The sequence below is a fragment of the Pangasianodon hypophthalmus genome, chromosome 19, assembly GCF_027358585.1.
Source record: "Pangasianodon hypophthalmus isolate fPanHyp1 chromosome 19, fPanHyp1.pri, whole genome shotgun sequence".
NCBI lineage: Eukaryota > Metazoa > Chordata > Actinopteri > Siluriformes > Pangasiidae > Pangasianodon > Pangasianodon hypophthalmus.
In genome coordinates, this window is record NC_069728.1 from 9,500,873 (window position 1) to 9,521,280 (window position 20,408).

General features: G+C 37.9%; 1 protein-coding gene across 8 annotated transcripts in view; it reads left to right on the forward strand.

Annotated features, from left to right (window-relative positions):
• LOC113545247 (1-phosphatidylinositol 4,5-bisphosphate phosphodiesterase beta-1) overlaps positions 1–20,408 on the forward strand; it is a 105,068-nt gene that overhangs the window by 43,120 nt on the left and 41,540 nt on the right. For 7 of the 8 annotated variants that reach the window (XR_004580138.2, XM_034313791.2, XM_026944484.3 and 4 more), the window contains 5 exons: positions 11,774–11,914; positions 13,142–13,221; positions 16,934–16,987; positions 17,682–17,757; positions 19,811–19,911. Coding sequence is in view for 7 of the 8 variants with exons in the window: in XM_034313791.2 (XP_034169682.2) it covers positions 11,774–11,914; positions 13,142–13,221; positions 16,934–16,987; positions 17,682–17,757; positions 19,811–19,911 (452 nt within the window). In the remaining variant the exon portion in view is untranslated. Of the gene's footprint in view, positions 1–3,743; positions 3,867–11,773; positions 11,915–13,141; positions 13,222–16,933; positions 16,988–17,681; positions 17,758–19,810; positions 19,912–20,408 lie in introns of all 8 variants that reach the window. The other variant, XM_053242117.1, reaches the window with a different exon arrangement.

Below are 20,408 nucleotides of genomic sequence, written 5' to 3' on the forward strand. Positions count from 1 at the left end.
GCATACTTTGAAAGCAGCCTGAGGCTTTTTTAAGGCGTGAGCATGCATTTCAAATGCTGAAGGCAAAACTGAAGGCAGAATGCCCAAAGAGCAAGCAGGAAGTGAAGACAGCTGCAGTAAAGGCCTGGCAGACATGACCAGCGAAGAAACCCAGCATCTGGTGATGTTTATGGGTTCCAGACTTCAGACAATCATTGATTGCAAAGGATTTACAACCAATTATTACAAAGGACAATTTAGTTCATGATTATGTTAAAATATGTCTGATATTACTTTTGGTCAAACAAAAGGGGGTGGGGTGAGGGGCCGACCACATATAAACATATAACAAGTGCTGTAATTCCAAATTACACAGGAACTTTTATGGTGGACACTTCACATAAACAGATTAAAAATATGTGTAATTGTTGACAAGTTTTCTGGAAGGAGATATTTATTTAGCATTTTCGGAAGGAGTCTCCAGTGCTAGCGCTGTAACAGTCAGAAGCAAATTTTCGTCAGGATGGAAGGTTTTGCGGTTTCTCAGTAACAAGTTGTGTTCTTTTGTCTTATTAACATCAAAAGAGAGAAAAAGAGAGTCTGACAAGGGAATGTCTGTTTATAGCTGCTGTAATGTAAGTCATAACAGGAACTTGTTTCACAGACGTTGCATAGCTTTAAAAGTAACTACAAATGGTTACACATTTGAATGTGTTGTTCTAAATAATAACTTAAAAACTGTAACTATTGGCAATTGCTGTGGTGTAAGAGGAATAAAACACTTGTTATTGAAAAATAGTCAAGTTAGGGGTGGTAACACAGCAACCTGTCATTGACTATTTTCCTATAACTGCATGTCCTGTTGTGTTTTAATTCTTACATAGTCCTAGCTATGACCATGGTTATTTCTTGTTATAGTCCTAGATATGACCATGGTTATTAGTGCTGTATTCTGTGAAAGATGGATGCTTTATTTTGAATGTCCAGAATAAACAGGGTTATGGCTTGGCATGGGACCAGGCTGCTCCCTGTAGGAGATGTTCTACACTGTGTCCTGAGGACTGAGTTCAGCATTAGCCACTGCTGATGATGCATGGTTAATGATCAGTCAGCACATTGCCCTGTCATCGGGCTGGCATTTTTCCATAATCTCCTTTGTTGGAATGAGTTTTCTCACCTCAACCTTTTCTAACACTTTTTTCCTCTACCTTTTCCCCCTCTTAAGCTGGTATTGTTCAGTCACTGTATGGCACCAGAGAGGACACACTTTTTCTCACAGGCTAGCAAGGATTGGTGCCAAGATTCATTACTAGCGCAAAGGTTTTCTGCAGTGCTTGTTTGGACATATGGGACACTGTCGCAGTGTGTGTGCATTTCCCCTAGCATAATGACACTCAGGTTTTCCTCTAAGTGTATCGGTTTTATGTACTGCATTTAATTTGGCCTGGTCTTCTGCCTCCTCTAGCTCAAAGATTATTACGTTTAGTGAAGTTCTTCTAGTTACCTGAATTTCCCTTCAGGGGTTAATAAAGTTTATCTTATCTTATCTTCTTGGAGGGAAACCTATTTTGAGCATATAACATATTGAAGACCCAAAGTATTAAGCACTAAAATATTTTGAAAAAGAAATGATGTGATAGTTCCACCACAATGTTATTAGACAGCAGATAATTGCACAGAAGTTCCTACACATATTGTATCAAGAAATTCAGACTCTATGAATACAGTTTTGAAATTCCCCCAGCACACACCCGCCCCCTTCACCTGGCATTTCCTTATTGGAGGATTATCTCTTATTTTCATGACTCAATAAAATTTGCCTATCACATATTTTTGAAGCTTCCAAATCTTCATCATTCAGAAAGAGCCATGTCTTATTGTCCACATACAGGAAATATGGCAGATAGCCAGATACCTTTGTTTGTACCTTTATTTAATGGTTAAAGCATTGGCAAGTGGGATGATTTATAGCTACAGCTGTGATTCTGTTGATTCAGTATTTCAGATAAGTAGCATATTCATTCTATTTAACACTTTCTAAGAAGGATGTCAAACAGAAGGTTAAGTTTTGCTTGATTCTTGTGGGGTGGTGGTAGCTCAGTGGTTAAGACATTGGACTTCTGATCAGAAGGTCATTAATTCAAATCCCAATACCACCACGCTGTCACTGCTGGGCCCTTGAGCAAGGCCCTTGACCCTCAACTGCTCAGTTACATAAATGAGATAAATGCACATCGCTCTGGATAAGGGTGTTCTGCCAAATGCCATAAATGATTCTCTGAATTTTTTGGGTAGTGGTTATCAAAAGAGATATATACACTGGAATTATAAATTATGTAATGGATCTGTAGTTTGTCAGAATTAGGAATTCATCAAGAAAAAATATATAAAGGTGTGGTGTGGTGATACTAATACAGTGCTGTATTCAGAATCCAAAGGTTGTGTCAATATTTACGCAGGTAAAGTTATATGTTTTCAGTTTGAGATTAAGCAATGTCAATTTTAAGGACACGTCAGTAGGTTTTTCAATAGGCATAGACCACCACCTTTAAACAGTTGCTTTTAAACTGTCACCCCCCAGCGACCCCTAAAAAAATTAGGAATAGAAGATGGCAAGCACTGAAATAAATATCAAATAGTAGTCTAGTACATTGCTGCATGAATACTCCCTGAATTATCACAGGAATCAGTGCAAATTTAGTTTAATTTACCAACACAACTTGCACTGTCATTGTTCACCAGCTCATAAAATAGCACTTGATCCAGCACATCCTATTATTTTACATTTAATTTTTTATATATCATGTGCACACAACTTATTGAAGCCATGAGATACTAAATCATGGTGATGAAATTGGGGTATATGCTATTTAATCATGCTTTTCATTAGCTAATTAAGTCATCACTGGTGATATTTTTTTTTAATCTGATATGTTCTCTTGTAAAGAGAATGTGCTGACAGCTTGAAGGATAAGCTGACTGAGCACTAATCTGCTACACTAACGGCTATCTTGAATGAACTAAGTTCATAAAACTTAGTTTTTTTGGTTTTTATCCATAAAAATTCGGTCTGTGAGATAAGCACTGTCTGCCATAAAAATGCTGTCTCCTCTGACAACCTCAATATTAATTTTTTTGTGGTCTTTAAAGGTGCAATACCATAAATTAATTTAAATGTCATATTTTTGTATTTAATATTGTATTTAATAAGGCAATCTATAGTTTTTTAAGTGCACTTAAAATGCTCAAAACATAAATTGTAGTGTGTCATATTGTGGTTACATCAAACAATCAGACAGTGGCGCTGGACATAATACTTCTCCTTGCTTAGGCTGATAGTCATAATTGCACAAAACTGACACACCTCTGCTGTAGGTGAATTCCACCCCATATGCACAACTATCACACAGCTGTCTAAATAGCTCTTAAGTCTGGAGCTATATTTGAGGTCTGAGTACTGATATGCATAATGTGCCTGTAGTGTGTTTTAAATCATCACTATGCATTACTAAAGTTAATATAACAATTAAAATTATTGCAAAGCTTTGCCTTTTACTGTCAAAACACAGAAATGTTTCCGCGGTTATAGGAAGAGTCCATGCGTGTGCCTTGATTCCTCCGGCCACTGCCCTCAGTTTAATTAAACAGTCTAAATGAAGGAGGAGAATGAGTAATCCTTAAGCCATCATTGCCTTCCCACTTGCTCTTTGGTCAGTGAAGCTTTAGCTGACAGCTAACCAATAAAGATTTGACCTTTTCCACAGTGCTGCAGAAACCTGCCTGTGTGAGCTGTGATGCTGCTGCTCCTCATCGCTTATCGCCACACTGCCAAACTGATTAATGCATAAAGAGCAGGGCAAATGGTCAGCAAATGGCATTCAGCAGAGGTAAACAATGCTTTAATGTGTGCTCACCTTCAAAGCTTATAACTCAAAGCAATTTGAAAAATTGCTAAATATAATTTATTTCCCTCCTATTTAAATAAATGTTGCTAACTGTCACACAAATGCTGGAATCCACCAAAGACTCCACTTCCCAGAACACGTTGTGGCCTACAAACATGGCTGCCATGGACTACAATCCCCAGCACAACACTCCACTGGCACGTTCACCACCTCCCCAGTTATAATCGCACACACCTGTTCAAAATTACATTCACACCCTATATATACAGACTTTGGATACTAACGCAGTGTGCCTTCACCTGACTTACCAAGCCTTGTGTCTGTATCTCACTATTGGATTTTGGTGCAGTTGCATCTATCTCTGTTGCATGACAGATTACTTTGCCATCCCCATGGATGCAGCAGGAGAATCAAACCTGCGAAACACCATTGTGAACAGTTCCCCCAGTTCACTTATCTCCTGTCCCGATAAATAGTTGGGAGAGACTTCCCAGTGCAAGGGCTTCTTGTTGCAGTGCTCACTGTATTTCTCAGGCCAAAAGGGTGTCTCAGACCACCAAAAAAAAATGGCACAATTCCTCAACGTGCTCACTGGTAAAGCTCTCAGTTGGCCTACGGCGGTCTGGTACCATGGAGGGGAGCCATTAACATCATATGACCGCTTTGTTGAACTCTTCCAAAGAGTTTTTGACTTTTCCCCCAAAGGCAAAGAAATTGGAGAATGACTCCTCACTCAGGGGAAATGAAATGCAGCTGAATATGCTCTAATGTTCCGCACACTCGCTGCAGGAAGTGGATAGAATGAGCCAGCATTCAAAGTCACTCTCCGCCAGGAGTTAAAACAGGAAGTGCTCATAGAATTGGCCTGCCAAGAAGATAAAATGTCCCCTGACTCCTGGATTGATTTGGCTATCTGTCTGGATCACCTCAACTGCAACCACCAAGGGTGTAAGGGTGCTACTAATCCTGCTCCCTAACCTGACCACTCAGAGACCTTGCAGTTGGGTCAGACTAGACTAAGCACTGCAGAACGTGAGAAACATCAAAAAGAAAAATTGTGTTTCTACTGCTGCCACCCCAATCATTTTGTAGTACAGTGCCCCTCTTGGGAGAGAATTCCAGTCAGCCAAAGCCTCATTGAGAGAACCTCCACATCCACCCATACCTCCATGGTCAGTCCATGTCAGTTTTTCTCTCACCAGTCCTTTACCCTAAAAGTGCAGATAAAACACTAAGACCATGTCTCTGTTCTCCCAGCGCTGATTGATTCCAGAGCAGCAGGGAATTTCATGGACCACGACACAGTCATAAGGCTCAACATCCCCACAACAGCCACTTCAACACACCTTGAAAATTCACACTATTCATGGAGGACTCGTAGTAAATGGAACTGTCATTGGCGAAGCCTATGACGCCAATTTCAGCCAGGCTAAGATGCAAACTCACACTCGTGTGGGCACACATGATCCCGGCCACAGGACAAACAGGTACACAGCGAACATATCACCTTCTGAAGATGAAGTATTGGTGGCCTAACATGATTACATTCATAAATTCATCTTGTTGTGCACTGCATGTGCACAAGCCAAGGTACCACACACTCTCCCAGCACAGCACAGCGACCCTGGTCTCACCTCTCAATAGACTTCATCACAGACCTCCTCAAGTCACAGCGTAACACCATGATTATGGTCATTATAGACTGATTCTCAAAATCCCTACTTTTTGTCCCTTTGCTCGGCCTACCCACCTCCTTTGAAACTGCGAAGCTTATCTTCACACATGTGTTCTGTTACTTTGGGATGCCCAAAGACATTGTGAGTGATTGAGGCATGCTGTTCACTTGGAACGGGCCAACCAGGAAACCAGTTGTTTACAGAGGACATTTTGCTCTGAAAACCAGTAGGATTGGGCTCAGTTTCTTCCTTGGGCCGAATATGCCCAGAATGTACTGCGCCTCTCAGCCACGCAACCGACACCCTTCCAGAGTGTACTGGGTTATCAGCCACCCCTGTTTCTCTGTAACACTAACCCCACAGCCTCACCTGCAGTAAACAGATGGTTTAGCCAGAGTGAACAAGTACAAGAGAGTGCACACAGACACTTGGAACAAGTGGGTCAGAGAAACAAAGAATTTGCTGACCAACATCGAGGAGAAACCCCACAGTTCCTACCAGGTGTCCGTGTATGGTTATCAATCCAAAAATTAGAAGCACACAAGGTTGCAAGAAGCTCAGTGCCTGACACATAGGTCCTTACAAGATCACATCAATGACATCATGTTGAAGCTAGATCTCTCATGCCATAGCAGACTAGCACCTTCATTCCATGTATCACACCTCAAGCCTGTCACACCTGGACCACTTGCAGCTGACGTTTCCCTCACCACACCACCCGCACCATTGGACATAGAAGTACAACCCACCTACCTGGTCAAGAACATCTTGAACTCACACTGCAAAGATGGGAAGTTGAAGTACCTCATCAAATGGAAGGTCTATGGCCCAGAGGAACAGTGCTAGATTGTGGCACACAACATTCATGACCCCCTGCTCTGCCAAGAATTTCACATCAAGCATCCAGAAGGCCCTGGTCCTCGCCCCAGAGGTAGACCTAGGAAGAGTTCAGCTCCCAGAGGGAGCTCTTTGGTGGGTGTGGGGGTTATGGTTTCTGTCACACAAACCCCAAAATCTACCAGAGAATCCACCTCCCAGAACACACCACAAACATGTTGTGCCTACAAACATGGCCGCCACATCCCCAGCACAACACTCCACCGGCACGTTCACCAGCTCCCGAGTTCGTACACGTGTTTATAATTACACATATACCCTATGTATATGGACTTTGGACTCCCAGTTGCGAAGTAACGCTCAGTGTGCCTTCACCTAACTTACCAAGCCTGTATCTCGCAATTCTGGTTTTTGATCTTGCCTTGTTGCCTGGATTTTGGTTTTGTCTACATTGTACTATTTGCAGATCGCCTGACCTTTTGTCTATGTCACTTTTTGATCCTTGCCTCACGTTTTGGAATTGTTTGCCAGTGTCTTTTTTTATAAAAGGCTAACCTGCACTTGCATCTGTCTCCGACCCCGTTGGATGATATTAACCTGGCTTGGGACAAATTTTGTGAAATGTTTCAATTTTCAATACAATGGTCCTTGCTAACACTAGGTTTCAATTAATTTAGATTAATCCAAAGATGAATGTATAAAAAACTGTTCTTATTTCTTATGTAAACTGACAGAATGGACAGTTACATCCAAGTAATTATGCGTTTCACCAGCCCAAGAGGTGGATACATTTGGAAGATATTGTGTAACACCTTCTGATTGGGGTTGTAAATGTCAAGTTATTGCAGCTGGAAAAAGCTCAGCTGATTTTTTGTGATTTTTTTTTCCCAAGGTGGCTGTGAGTCTGTTGGTGGTAAAGTGACAACATTTGTGCACTATTGTAGGGTTAGATAAACATATTTGGAAAAATGTTTGGATTTAGGGTGTAGGTTGAATGAGACCTTTATATTTTATTCAAATTATTGTATAGATTTGTAACTGTAAAAGTATCTGTAAAAGGTATTATTTATATGCACTGTAATGACTGTATATTGGTCTGTGAAACTACATTTATTTCTATGTATTGTTTATTTGTTTGTTAAAACTTCTCAGGAGTTTTTCTGTGTTCATTAGCTCTGGCTTTGCTTTCTATCTCATTTAGGTGACCATTAGAGGCATTTGTTGAAAATACAAAAGCCTGACGGTCATGATATTACATGGTTGTAATGGGACAGGGGTTTCTCTGTAAAGTAGATTTAACCTCTTATGATTTTAAGTATGCTTTATTTTCATTCAATTTGAATTTAAATGCTCTAGAATGGAAAGAAGAGAATTTTATGTTATGTTAATTTTATTATATGAAGTATGAAAGTTATCATAGCAAGCATTTAGGTTTTGGAATCACACTTAATTGGCATTGAAATGGTTAATGGTTTCACAGTAAATGCTAATCTATAAAACATGCCTGGCTAAGCAGTGCAATCTGCTGGAGGGACGGGATCCAAAATGAGAGAACGGATCGTGAGCTTTCACCAAAATCTGTGTGCTCCCAGTCTCTTCAGGGCTGTAATAACTTCCTGTAATTCATTGGATGCCCTTGTATTCCACTCTATTTCACCTCTAGATATAATAACAGGATTTAAATTATGTAAATATATGAAGCAGAAAGCCATGAATGACATTGACCTGGTGGCGTCTGGTGCAAAGAAGGAAACACAGCATTCAGTTGTAGTATAATTATGGGAACCAAAAGATTACATAAAGATAGTATATAACGTATTTCCTTCACCATATTTAATACACAGAGTACAAGGTTACTCATTTAATACTCATTATTTACACTACTACATGCATTGTTTTGTGTGTGACCTGTTAGTGAAGTAACTGAGTAAGCAATTTGTATAAGCAAAGCAGCAGATCTGCTGTGTTGAGAGTGAGTAAGCACCAGTGTCCCTTGTCCACCCTGAAGATTACACGCTTGACTCTATCAAATGGGTCGTTTTGGGTAATAATTAAATGTATACACATTTTGATGAACTGACTGACTTTGTTATAGGGAAAACACCAAAGTACTAAAATAGTGGTCTCTTTCATATTCAACAGTGACCAAATATTTGGCAGTAGCACGAACATTGTAAAAAAAAAAAAAAAAACTGTGAAAAGTAATTTTCTTCAAGTAGTAGAGTAATATGTGTATTATCATAAGACAAATGGGTTGACTAAATGCCGGCATTATTTTGGGACACTTCAGGACATAGGATTATGCAGATGTAGGTTATATATTGTATGTATGTAACTACATATACATAAATCTAACCCTAATGTTAACCTCAGTTACCACAAAGAAATGGTTTTCCCCTTTCAGTTTTGAAAAAAACCTTGGCAGGATCTTGCTGACAGCGAGACACCGGAATCCTACAGAGATCGGAGTTTCTTTTGCCAGGGCTTTGAGGTGGACAACCAGCAGGCTCCACAATGCACCAGTACACTAATTAAATCTTTTTTTTTTTTCCAGAAGGAGGCTTTTGAAACATGAACAGTTTTTCTACATCTTTCTTTCAGTGTTTCTTGCCTACAAAACCACAGAGCCAGAGAGTGACTCTATTCCTGCAGTCAAAGTAGTTTTTTACTCAGCCCTCATCTAATAATCATCATTGTGATCTGCCATTTGGACAGTGACAAAATTCATAGACATGAGCAGTCAGGCATGATGCCTTGGGTCTGCTCACACATTTCCTCCCTTGCCTCACAGTCACATACAAATCAATAAGAAAGATGAAAATGCTAATGCAGAGGAATAAGCAGTATGCTCAAGGTGGTTTTGAGCAGCGCTGCTCTGAATCCTGCCATTAGTAATAAACAAGAGATGTGATGTTTTTATGGTTCTTGCTCTTTGAGGGTTTTGATGTTGTGCATGATAAGCTTGATTATCTACTGGGAAATATCATTTATTGCAGCCACTCCCGCTCATTTCATTCATTTCTCTAATGAACTTGCTTTGATTTTTTCCAGACAGAAATGGATGGCAATCCAAATTTCTATAGTACATATTTATGTGTGATTTATTGGCATGTAAATTGTCAGTTTGTTCTTTATTGATTGGACTTCTAATGCCATATCCACCTGGCTAATTTTTACATTCTCTCGGATCAGAGGCTGGAGCTTTGCAGCAATGCTCTGCTAGGAATGATTGTAGCATGAAAATGGAGCTTGGTTCTGCATCGGAACCTCTGCAATGCAGCGCTGCTGGATGTACCATTGAAACTCTCCAAAATAGGCTACAATAGCCTTCTGATATCGATTTACAGCCTGAATAAACTAAGCTGTCATATAGAGTCATACAGTAAACCTATTCTAGGGTTAAGCAGCCACTGCCACCAAAATATTAAATCTCATGTTCAGAATCAAGGTACATTTCCAGCATGCAGTACTTGAGAAATGTGCATTCTAATGGGCTGTAATAGTTTGTCTTCAGTATCCTCAGTAGAACTATACTGACTAACCCCATAATAATAAAAAGTCTACACAGGAAGAGCATCAATACTGAGCAGTAAAGGTTCATAAACCAATACTTGGCCTACAGAAATAGGGATTGAGGGTTAGGACTATATATTCAACTAGTAGCCCCAAAGTGAAATGTTTAAGAAGGTAGAGAGGTAACATTTAATCAAACAGAAAGCCATACTTTTAGCAAAGTATTCATCTCACACCGTTGATTATATAGCTTTTTCTTTGTATATATTGTATAACGAGCTACAAAAAAGGTTTGGATTCTGCCATTTTTTCTGTACTTTAGAAGTTTGGAGCTAAAATCACACTTGAGACCTTGAAAATGAGGAAAGGAAAACAAAATAATCACCACTTGCAGAAAGTTCATGCTAATATAACAGAGCGCCTTGAAGCCACAGTCTGACGTGATTGGGGGGCACACAGAGGACATTTATCACTATGGCACAGCACATCGACACTCTTTGTTTGATTGAGTAAATTAGTGGGAGCTAATTTGCTTCTGCTCCTGAATCCTTCACAGATTTTTTGTGTGTTGATTAACACAAGAATTACTGAGTATGCCCCATGGATGCTAGTCCAAGGTAGAGGAGAAAAAGAAAAGGCAATGTTATTCACTGCCTGTGCTAGGGGAAAAAACATGCATATTTTTATGGCTACTCAGTATGACTCAGTTTTTTTTGTTTGTTTTTTTTTTGCTTTCATTAGTCGGTCATATTGGACAGAGAAGAATTTAAATTCAAATGCTCAGTTCATTTCGCAAATAACAAGTCCGACATAAGTCAATTCCAAACTCATCATTACGGTTATTAAAGCATTCACATTCATTTCATATCCTCGGTTTTTAAAGTAGGCCTGGTGTCTGAAAGATGGACCACACGTAACAAGTCACATTAGATGTGTCTAGTGGTATTAAATGATTCATCATCTGGGCATATGACAAAGCTGTAGCTATCTGTAGTCATTACCTTCCACACTGAAAAGTAAAATATAGTATATTAAGCCTATGAAAAAATATTTTATTAAATAGATTTTACCTAGTTCTTTTTTTAAGAAAAACCACAGTTTATGTTTTTTTTTTTTTTTTGCTTCGTATTTATTCATTTAAAGTTCTCTTATAGCAGCAATTAATGAAAGGATCTATAATTCCATCAACATTGTTATTCTGATGTGTTGAGTGCAAAAGTTTGCACCCTGTACTTAGTTTCAGGGGGAAATGTACAGATCACTGAGTAAGCTCTGTAAGTGTGCACCCTCACTGACATGCTCTAGTTAATATATTTAAGAGTGCCTCATTAAGATGTCAGAGCACGTTAACTTTGTAAAGTTCACCCACTTTCAAACTCTCAAGTAGTTTTCTGTGAACAGTCTAGAAACAGCTATCATAAGACTTCAAAAAAATATTTACACTGCGCAGAACTACAATATATATCAAAGTGTTGAGGGGTACCATTATCAGTGACAAACATAATTGAAAAATGGAGGAAACACAGCCACAAAGAGACAACCAAGGCAGAAAAATAACTGAAAAGAAATTGCAAGAAAGATCAGCAAAAATCCAAAACAAAGATGCAGTATTCATAAAGAAGCCCTTAGAGGCAAGTGCAATTAAAGTCCATACTGAAATCACATTTTTATAATTACATTTTTTGTAACTATTTCAATATTAATATCATAACATACACTTTCTGACCATTCTTGTTAATTGTGATAATGAAGAAATGAAATAATAACAGTGAAATGTCTTGCGGGTTTCATCATTGTAAAGTAAGAGTGTGCAAACTTTTACACTCAACTGCATGTATAATCCAGTTTGTTCTGTTTTTACAGGATGCTAAAGTGCGGGAGCAGCTGGGTGTGGCCGGTGTGGTGGGAAAGATTGAGAACAGGATGCTGACAGTGGTGACTGGTCCAGATATGGTGAACATCACCTTACTGAACTTCATGGCCTTCCAAGATGAGGTGGCTAAGGTAAACACTGCATAATCAAGTTCCTATGAAACACAGGTAAATGCAAACAAAAGGTTTTATTATTTGTATGTTTTGTTATTTAGATTTTTAGTACTTGTGTAATGGGGCTGAATCTGATCATCTGAAAGCTAGCACATCAGTTTGAATGTGATATAGATACACATGGTTCATTATATCACTAATATGTTACGGGGGTGGACAGATCATAGCATTATTCAGTAGCCCACCAGGCAAGTAAAAGTGTGCTGTCCAGTGTGCTACCCAGTCGTATGTTATAGTTTCCCAGAAATATAATTGATTAGGCTAAAAATAGCAGCTAACATAATGTATTAAAGTATGGAGTGTTACTTTCGTAGACACACATTATATAAATTTGGCCTCAACAAAAAGTCAGCAAGTCTCTGGCCAGTGTTTTAGCTATGAGCTATGGTGTTCGCATTGAATATAGAAGATATTATTAAAGTCTGGTTAGCATCTTACTTTTTCTCAACATGTTTAACTATGAGGTGATGTGTGTTGTTCTATAGAGGGAGAGTTATATAATGGCTTTGCATTGGACATTATTTTGTTCAATGTTGTCTGTGTTTCCACATATCTGCATTTTACTGGGTTGCATGGATGACATTAGGTTTGTAATGAGGTTGCCTAGATGATGTACAACCTTTTCAGAATCAGGACCATGCAGATATTTCAGAATCAGGAACATGCAAAAGTCAATCGTGAATAGGGTTTTTTCTTTCTCTTTTTGTTGAATGAGAGAAAAAAAAAAAAAAAACACTGGTGACCATTACTGAGCTGACTTGACCACTGGGCAACTATGAATAAAAAAACAAATAGCCCAGACATGAAATCTGCTTGTCCTGAGTGCCTGGGTTACTGATTTGTAGACCCCTGTGTTAATATAAAAGAGTGTTTTACACTTATAATAATTAATAGGATGACAAAATCCACAATAACAAAAAACATTAAAAAAAAAATCATTAAACCCATGAAAGTCATTTTAGTTTAGTTTTTAGTTTAAGATTCTAACAGTTTAAAATAATTTGTTGACTAAAAGGCATCACGTTGAAGACTTCTTATATAGTAACATGGAGTAATATAGATTGCTATCTGTGCGTTGTATAATGCCTGCAGGTAAATGTTACAGATACATCACTGTTAAACATTAAATATACTGCATGCAAAAGCATTTTTTGGACCAATGTAAGTTTTATGTCTGATATGTAGGAGTGGTCAGACGAGCTCTTCAGCTTGGCCTCCAACCTCCTGATCCAAAACATGTCCCGGGAGTCCTGTCTAGAAAAAGTGTAAGTGCACCCTTTTCAATACCTCATGTTTCTTTCACCATTTTTACAGCTGTCTGCTATCAGTCTCCTTGAAATCACCTATTCAGATAAAGGTACTTCTGAGGCATGCAGTACATGAGAAATGTGCATTCTCACTGGATCCAGTGATTTGTCCTCAGTTTCACATTTATCAGTCACTTCACCACCATTTTAATGCACCCTGTAGAACTGCACTGACTCCCCCATAATAATAAAAATTCTACACAGAAGGCACATCCATGCTGAGCAGCAAGAGTTCATAAATCGATACTTGGCCTAAAGAAATGGAGATTAAGGATGAGGACTATATATTCAACTAGTAACCCCAGTGTGAAATGTTTAAAGGAAATGTTTAGCAACGTATTCATCTCACACCATTCATTATATAGCTCTTTATACAAGTCTAGAATCATTGGCACGTGCAATAAAAAAAAATTAACCATAATCAAAGGGGGGCTCTGTATTTTCCACACATAAAATCATTGGGGGAAAAAATCAAACAATATAATTTCTGTAAACTGAGGGAAATTTAAATATTCTTTTTTACACTCTTTCTCAAAAGTTTTTTAAGGTTGTCACAAATTTTGCTGCATATTTTCTGGAAAACTATTAATAGGAAGCTCATAAGGACTATATTTGCTTTTGTTAAAGGATTGCACCTTCCCTTGAAGGGAACATTTGATTAGGAATGCTTTCTTAGGAATATCCAGTGAATAACAGGTTCAAGCTGACAAGAGGGTTATGGTAACTCAAATAACCACTCTTTACAACTGTGGTGAGCAGAAAAGGATCACAGAATGCAAAACATGCTGAACCTTGAGACAGAGTTGTTACAACAGAGGAAGACCACATCGGGTTCCACTCCTCTCAGATCTTATTCCGTTCTTCAACTGTCCATGTGTTTCGATGAGCCTGTGCCCACTGTAGCCTTACATTCCTGTTCTTGGCTGACAGCAGTGTGTGTAATGAGATGCTCTTCTGCTCACCATGGTTGCAAAGAGTGGTTATTTGCATTAACATGGCCTTCCTGTTAGCTGGAACCAGTCTAGCTATTCTCCTCTGACCTCACATCGACAAGGTGTTTCCACCCATAGAACTGCTACCTACTATATACTTTTTGTGTTTAAACTTCAGACATTCTAGGGCGTGAAACTACCAAAATATCAGCAGTTTCTGAAATACTCAAACCAGCCTGTCTAGCACCAACAAACGTGCCATGGTCAGTGACTGAGATCACATTTTATTTCCATTTTGTTGGATGTGACTGTTTACTGAAGCTCTTGACCTGTATCTGCATGATTTTATGGATTGAGCTGTTGCCACATGGATAATTACATGAATCAGTAGGTATACAGGTGTTCTTAATAAAGTGGATGAGTGGTGAATGTAAGTGATGATCAAAATAAATGAATAAGTGTCATAGCAAAACATTTGACCTAAACATCTGACTTTGAATCACTACTACCTCAGGTTATGAATTTGAAGTCTCTGCAGCGGTAGCTTGCTACATTAAGTCCTGTTGTGACATAACAACATTTACACTGATGTCAAGTAAGATCGGTATTGAAACATAAAATCACTGGGGCCTGGAAAGTCTCTGACTTATTAGATCATGTTTCAAACCACCCATGCTCTTTTCCAGCATATCCATCTGTAGTACCAAGCCACAATTATTTGCATTCTAGAATAACCAGTGCAGGAAATTCCAGTGTGTGTCATGGAGAAAATGTGAATAGACATAACAATGCCAGATGTCTAGCAAAGTTCTCAGTCACTAACATGTGTACATAAATGATGTACCATATATGTATATAAACAATGCATGATGAGAGGAAGAACAATAGATTTCAAGAACAGAGCAGCTCAGATTGCTATTTTCTAAAAGGAATAATTGAAGGAACCTGTCCAGTTCTAGAATATTTTTTAGGATATACCTCCATTACGAAGTGTAGCACATCTGTGAAACATGTGGGCAGGGTGAAGGTTTCTGTATACATGGCAGACACCAAGCCAACCTCACCTGCATTTAGTTTGGATAACCTATGTCTGAGAAGATTTAGTGTGCCCAGATACAACCAACAGCCTTAAAACCTACTGACTGCTTCTGTAAGTAACAGCAAACGCATAGCTCTGGCAACAAAATACTCCTTTCTCAGCTAAAAGTGGAAGATTCCTTAATGTCAAAGGAACACCTCGTGTAAATTCAATGGAGTGTGCATTTTTCACGCTGATGATGTAGAAAGACTCAAGAATTAGAAATGAATTGAAGGGTAAAATCTGTAACACTGCTGTGGAAGATAACCAGAGAATCTGAGAATCTGTAGGAGTTACAGCATTTAGAATATTATAAGCAGCACATGTAGCCAGATATCAAACATGTACAGTACAAACCTACTGAAATGTTTAGCCAAATACTTTTGGCATTCCTGAAATTAAATGTATATATGTAAAATGTGATGAGACTTAAAAAAATGACTATGAAAGCAAAAACTGATAAACACTGTGTCGTTAGAGTACAGAACAAAAATATTACACTGTATTTTATTTATATATATATATATATATATATATATATATATATATATATATATATATATATATATATATACACATGTTTTTGCTGTGACTGTGCATATTTCATCGATGAGAGTTGTGCAGGGAAGGGAAGAATGACTGTTTTAGGTAAATAGAGAAGAAGTTATAGCATTTATGTGTATTCCTCAAATCTGACTTGAAAAAAAAAAGTATTTGTGTGTGTACATATATATATATATTCAAGTCAGATTTAAGCAATACTTATTTATGAGTATCTGACTTGAAATCTGACTTGAATATGAATATATATATATATATGTGTGTATGTGTGTATGTGTGTGTGTATATATATATATATATATATATATATATACATACTTTTTTTCAAGTCAGATTTGAGCAATACTCATAAATGCTATAACTTCTTCTCTATTTACGTAAAACAGTCATTCTTCCCTTTCCTGCACAACTCTCATCGATGAAATATGTACAGAGTCACAGCAAAAACATGTGATCATCTGTTGAGGTCCCTACAGCAGCATGTCCCTGTGCTGTGGACCAGATTCATCTGATCATGCAGTGTGTGACCAGGGCTGGGGCTTGAGAAAGAGTTCGCTGAGTTCAGAACCTTCACCCTGATGGTTAATTAATACCTGCATAACTTTGGCCTTAGTAGTCTTTAATGCTAGCATGGGCGACTGCATAATTGTCATTAATAATTTGCAAAAAAAAAAAGGTTATGCACCATCCATAACAATAGCTCAAGTTGCATTTAGGCTAATTTTAGTATGTCCTTGTGGTCCAGTGCTGATGCAGAGCATCCTGCTATGAGTGTGGAGCAATGCATAAAATGTAAATACCTGCAGTGCAAACACACACACACACACACACACACTTTCACACACGGGCTATAATTAGAAACACGTGGGGACAGATATGCACTGCTGCACGCACAAAAACAAACTCTGACAGAAGGCTTGTTAAGGTTAGGCAAATGAGGCTGGCTGATATTCATGCACAGGGATATACAAAATGTCAGTAATATTTATAGAGTGAAGCAACAAATGCCTCTACAGTTTATGGTTTTGTTCAACGGATAGGACTATTTGTAATTTGCAAAAAGTGACCGATTCTGAAAGGAATTCATTTCCTTTTACAGGTATACTAGACTAGTGCTGCAGCTCACTCCTGAGGGATCTATTCCTGTGAAGAAGTAAGTAACACAACCCAAACTAAGTACATAACATAAGTAACACAACCTGCTCAGGCAACTGTCTATGATTGTTGCTCACTTACTGAATCTGTAACAAATGCACCTACAGTTAATGAAAATCATTTAATCCCATCTGTGTGGCAGCTTGGGCGGAATATCACGCTTAGCTAGCAAGCACGCAATTAAAACATCCTTAGTCAGAACTTAAAACAGTCCTTATTTATCAAATGTGATTTTTGCAGAAGGCCTTGGCAGATTTAGAAATATATTTATGGAAATATATTTAAGTTTTCTTAAGTCAGCGGTGTCAGTGTATGTTATAAGCAGAAAAAACATATTTTGGTCAAAACCTGATGTTTCGTTATTTTTGGCTGTTTGCCAGAATTCACCCAACGTGTTCCATCAGTCCACCTCACATTTAATATTGCCTGAAATAAGAATAATATGAAAATAAAGTAAAATTGAGTAAATAGTTAATTGGATAGTACATATAACAGATTCTTAGGTTACACAGTGTTTCAGGGTTTTTTGTGTAAATATTTGGGTTCAGTACTCTATAGAATTTATACTGCTGCTTATTTAAGTAAAACTTGTAGCAGACAGTGTAGATTTGTACAGATTCCACACCTTGATGAACTATTTGTTGCCATGTTCTACACTTCCCTAAGAGAGCTTCTTGTGTGCTCTGCTCTAGCATCTTCCGTGTGTTTTCGGCAGACAGGAAGCGGGTTGAGAATGCACTGGAAATCTGCGGTCTTCCATCTGGAAGAGTAAGCCCTGGTTTATGTCTGTCAGTGCTGCTGGGTTTGTTTACTGGCTTTGAGATACTGTAGTGTGTAAATGTGTAATTATATAATTGCAATGTTCAGCTTCAATTCTGCAGATACATTATGAGATTATGTTCAGATTTGCAAATTACACAAAAACTAAGAGTACCTTAAAACATAATTATTTAATCAAATATAATATTTTAGGTACTGATTTTGAATGATATTCTGAATTCATTGCCTCTTAATATACCTTTAAATAATATATAAACCCTTATAAAACTGATTATTTGTGATGCTGCCACAAATTACGTAGGAGAGCCCATTCATAAAGGATAAAAATACCCAATGTTAGTAAATGTGTGTGTGTATATATATATATATATATATATATATATATATATACATACATACATATATACATACAAATATAATATCCATACACATACATACAGTATATGTACAGTATATATATACTGCATATATACCGTATATGCATGCTATGGTTACCATGGAGCTATAAATCTGCTCCTGTGATCACTAGTATCTGATTTGCAACAACCCTAACTTGATATACAGCATGCACACACACACTCTGTCTACAACAGAGTAGTGCACTGTTGTGTTAGAGGCTGGCTACTGTTATTTGTTTGTGTTTGTTGTGGTTGTTATTGTAATGTTAAGTTAATTAGAGTTAAATGTCAGCAGTGCTATTCCCTCTGCTCTGTCTTTAACCCCGCCGTCTGTATGTATATGCGCATCTGCTTTTGCTCTGATAAAACCCTGCATGGCTGCAGCATCACATAAACAGCTCAAAGTGTGCGAGATCCGTTTTGTTTTTTTGCCTACTGTTAAGATTAATCTTTCTTTTTCATTCGTGCGCTGTTTCTTTCATGTTCTGTTAAGTCCTACATTCTCCAAAATAGATGAGATAAAAGCAAGCACTATTAGACAGTGACTAAAGTAATTAATGGTTGAAATACTAATCCTGTAGATTCCATTTAGTTATAGTTATAGTCTAATTTACTTTAGATGAGACATGTTGCCACTGCTTTTAATTTAGCTGAACTACATTGCTAAAATGTTACATTCTTTAGATTCTACATAATAAATGTGCCAGGTGGCGGAGATGGTGATAGTTGCAGGTTAAGTTGCTTTATTATAACAATGGCAAACAAATTGAAATCGAGAAGCAGAATCAAGAAGTTGATTGGTTGTTATCAAAGAAGTTATCAAACAGGAAGAAGTAAAGCGATGTGCAAACAGAGTTAATAGGGCAAGAGATAAAGACATAAACCAGAAACCAGAAACGTGGTCAGAAACATAGTCCATAAACACAACAGTACAGAAATAGAAGGCTTGGTATAGACAGGTACATGACACGGAGTGTGTACTTCACAATGAACTGATGGCACGAGAGTCCTTAAATAGTGTGTGTGGGTAATTGAGTCCAGGTGTGTGCAATCAGAATGAGGGCGAACATGAACGTGAGAGAGTTGGTGATGGATGAGTGTTGTAGTCCTCAGTGGCCATGTTTGTAGGCCGCGTTCTACTCTGGGAGTTGTGGTCGGCAGCCATGTTTGTAGGCCGCTCTGCGTTATGTGATCTGGGATCTTCCGGCATTGACATGACAAAACATTACTAAACTACAAGACAATTTAATAAACCATACATTTAGTTACCTTAGTTATTGTGTAATAATAATAATAATATTTCTGAATTTCTGAGTTTGCAAATGAATGAGTGCACATCATTTGAAACATAATTCGAATAGTTTTTGAGACATAATTTGAATACAGCATTTTATATATTTATTCATTCATTTTTTTTATACAATAATGTACAGTGGCTTCCAGAATTAAATGTAAATATAAAATCCATTTAATATTTTCTTTTCAAAGTGAATAAATTCTGCTACATTGAAAAATTATTCATGTAACTGGCTATGCTGAGTTCCCTTTTCCCTGTCTTTCTTTTTCTTTTCAATTAAATTCCACTCACGTTGCTCTAGAAATAGCACTTAAGTGCACTTATGATCTCTTTTTTTCTCTTTCAGAGTGACTTAATTCCCCAGGAACAGTTCACTCCAGATATATTCAGAGTGTTCCTCAATAACATTTGTCCCCGGAAGGACATCGATACCATCTTCTCAGAAATGTAAGCCTCTTTCATGGTTCATGCTGAGTCCAGGTTTATTGCTGTGTCCCTCCAAATTGGGATGTATAGTCAGCTAGGAGGATGCAATAGCCCAAGAAAGAAACGCAGACACTCCCATCAATCTGAACAGAGCAAGCTTGCAAATTAAACCCATCAACTAAACCCATCAAATTGAGCACTGGATGAGAGATATGAATGATATGAAGGAGAGTCTTGCATGAGATTGCATGACAAATTGAAGGTGACAAAGACCCTCCTGTCTATCTGATATCCTGCTTAGAATCAGTTATTGGTTATAACCAGTTACCCAAAAACATGCTGAATGATCTTATGATCAAATTAGCTATTCTAAAATGGCCCTTGGTGTGAATTAGTGTGTGAGGGAGTGAGTAGTGTTTCCGCTGGAGACCCACCATGACTCTGACAAGAGAATAATCAATGATGGGGTGGTGCACACCACCCCAAAGTTCTTAATTTTCAGTGGAATCATGTTCCAA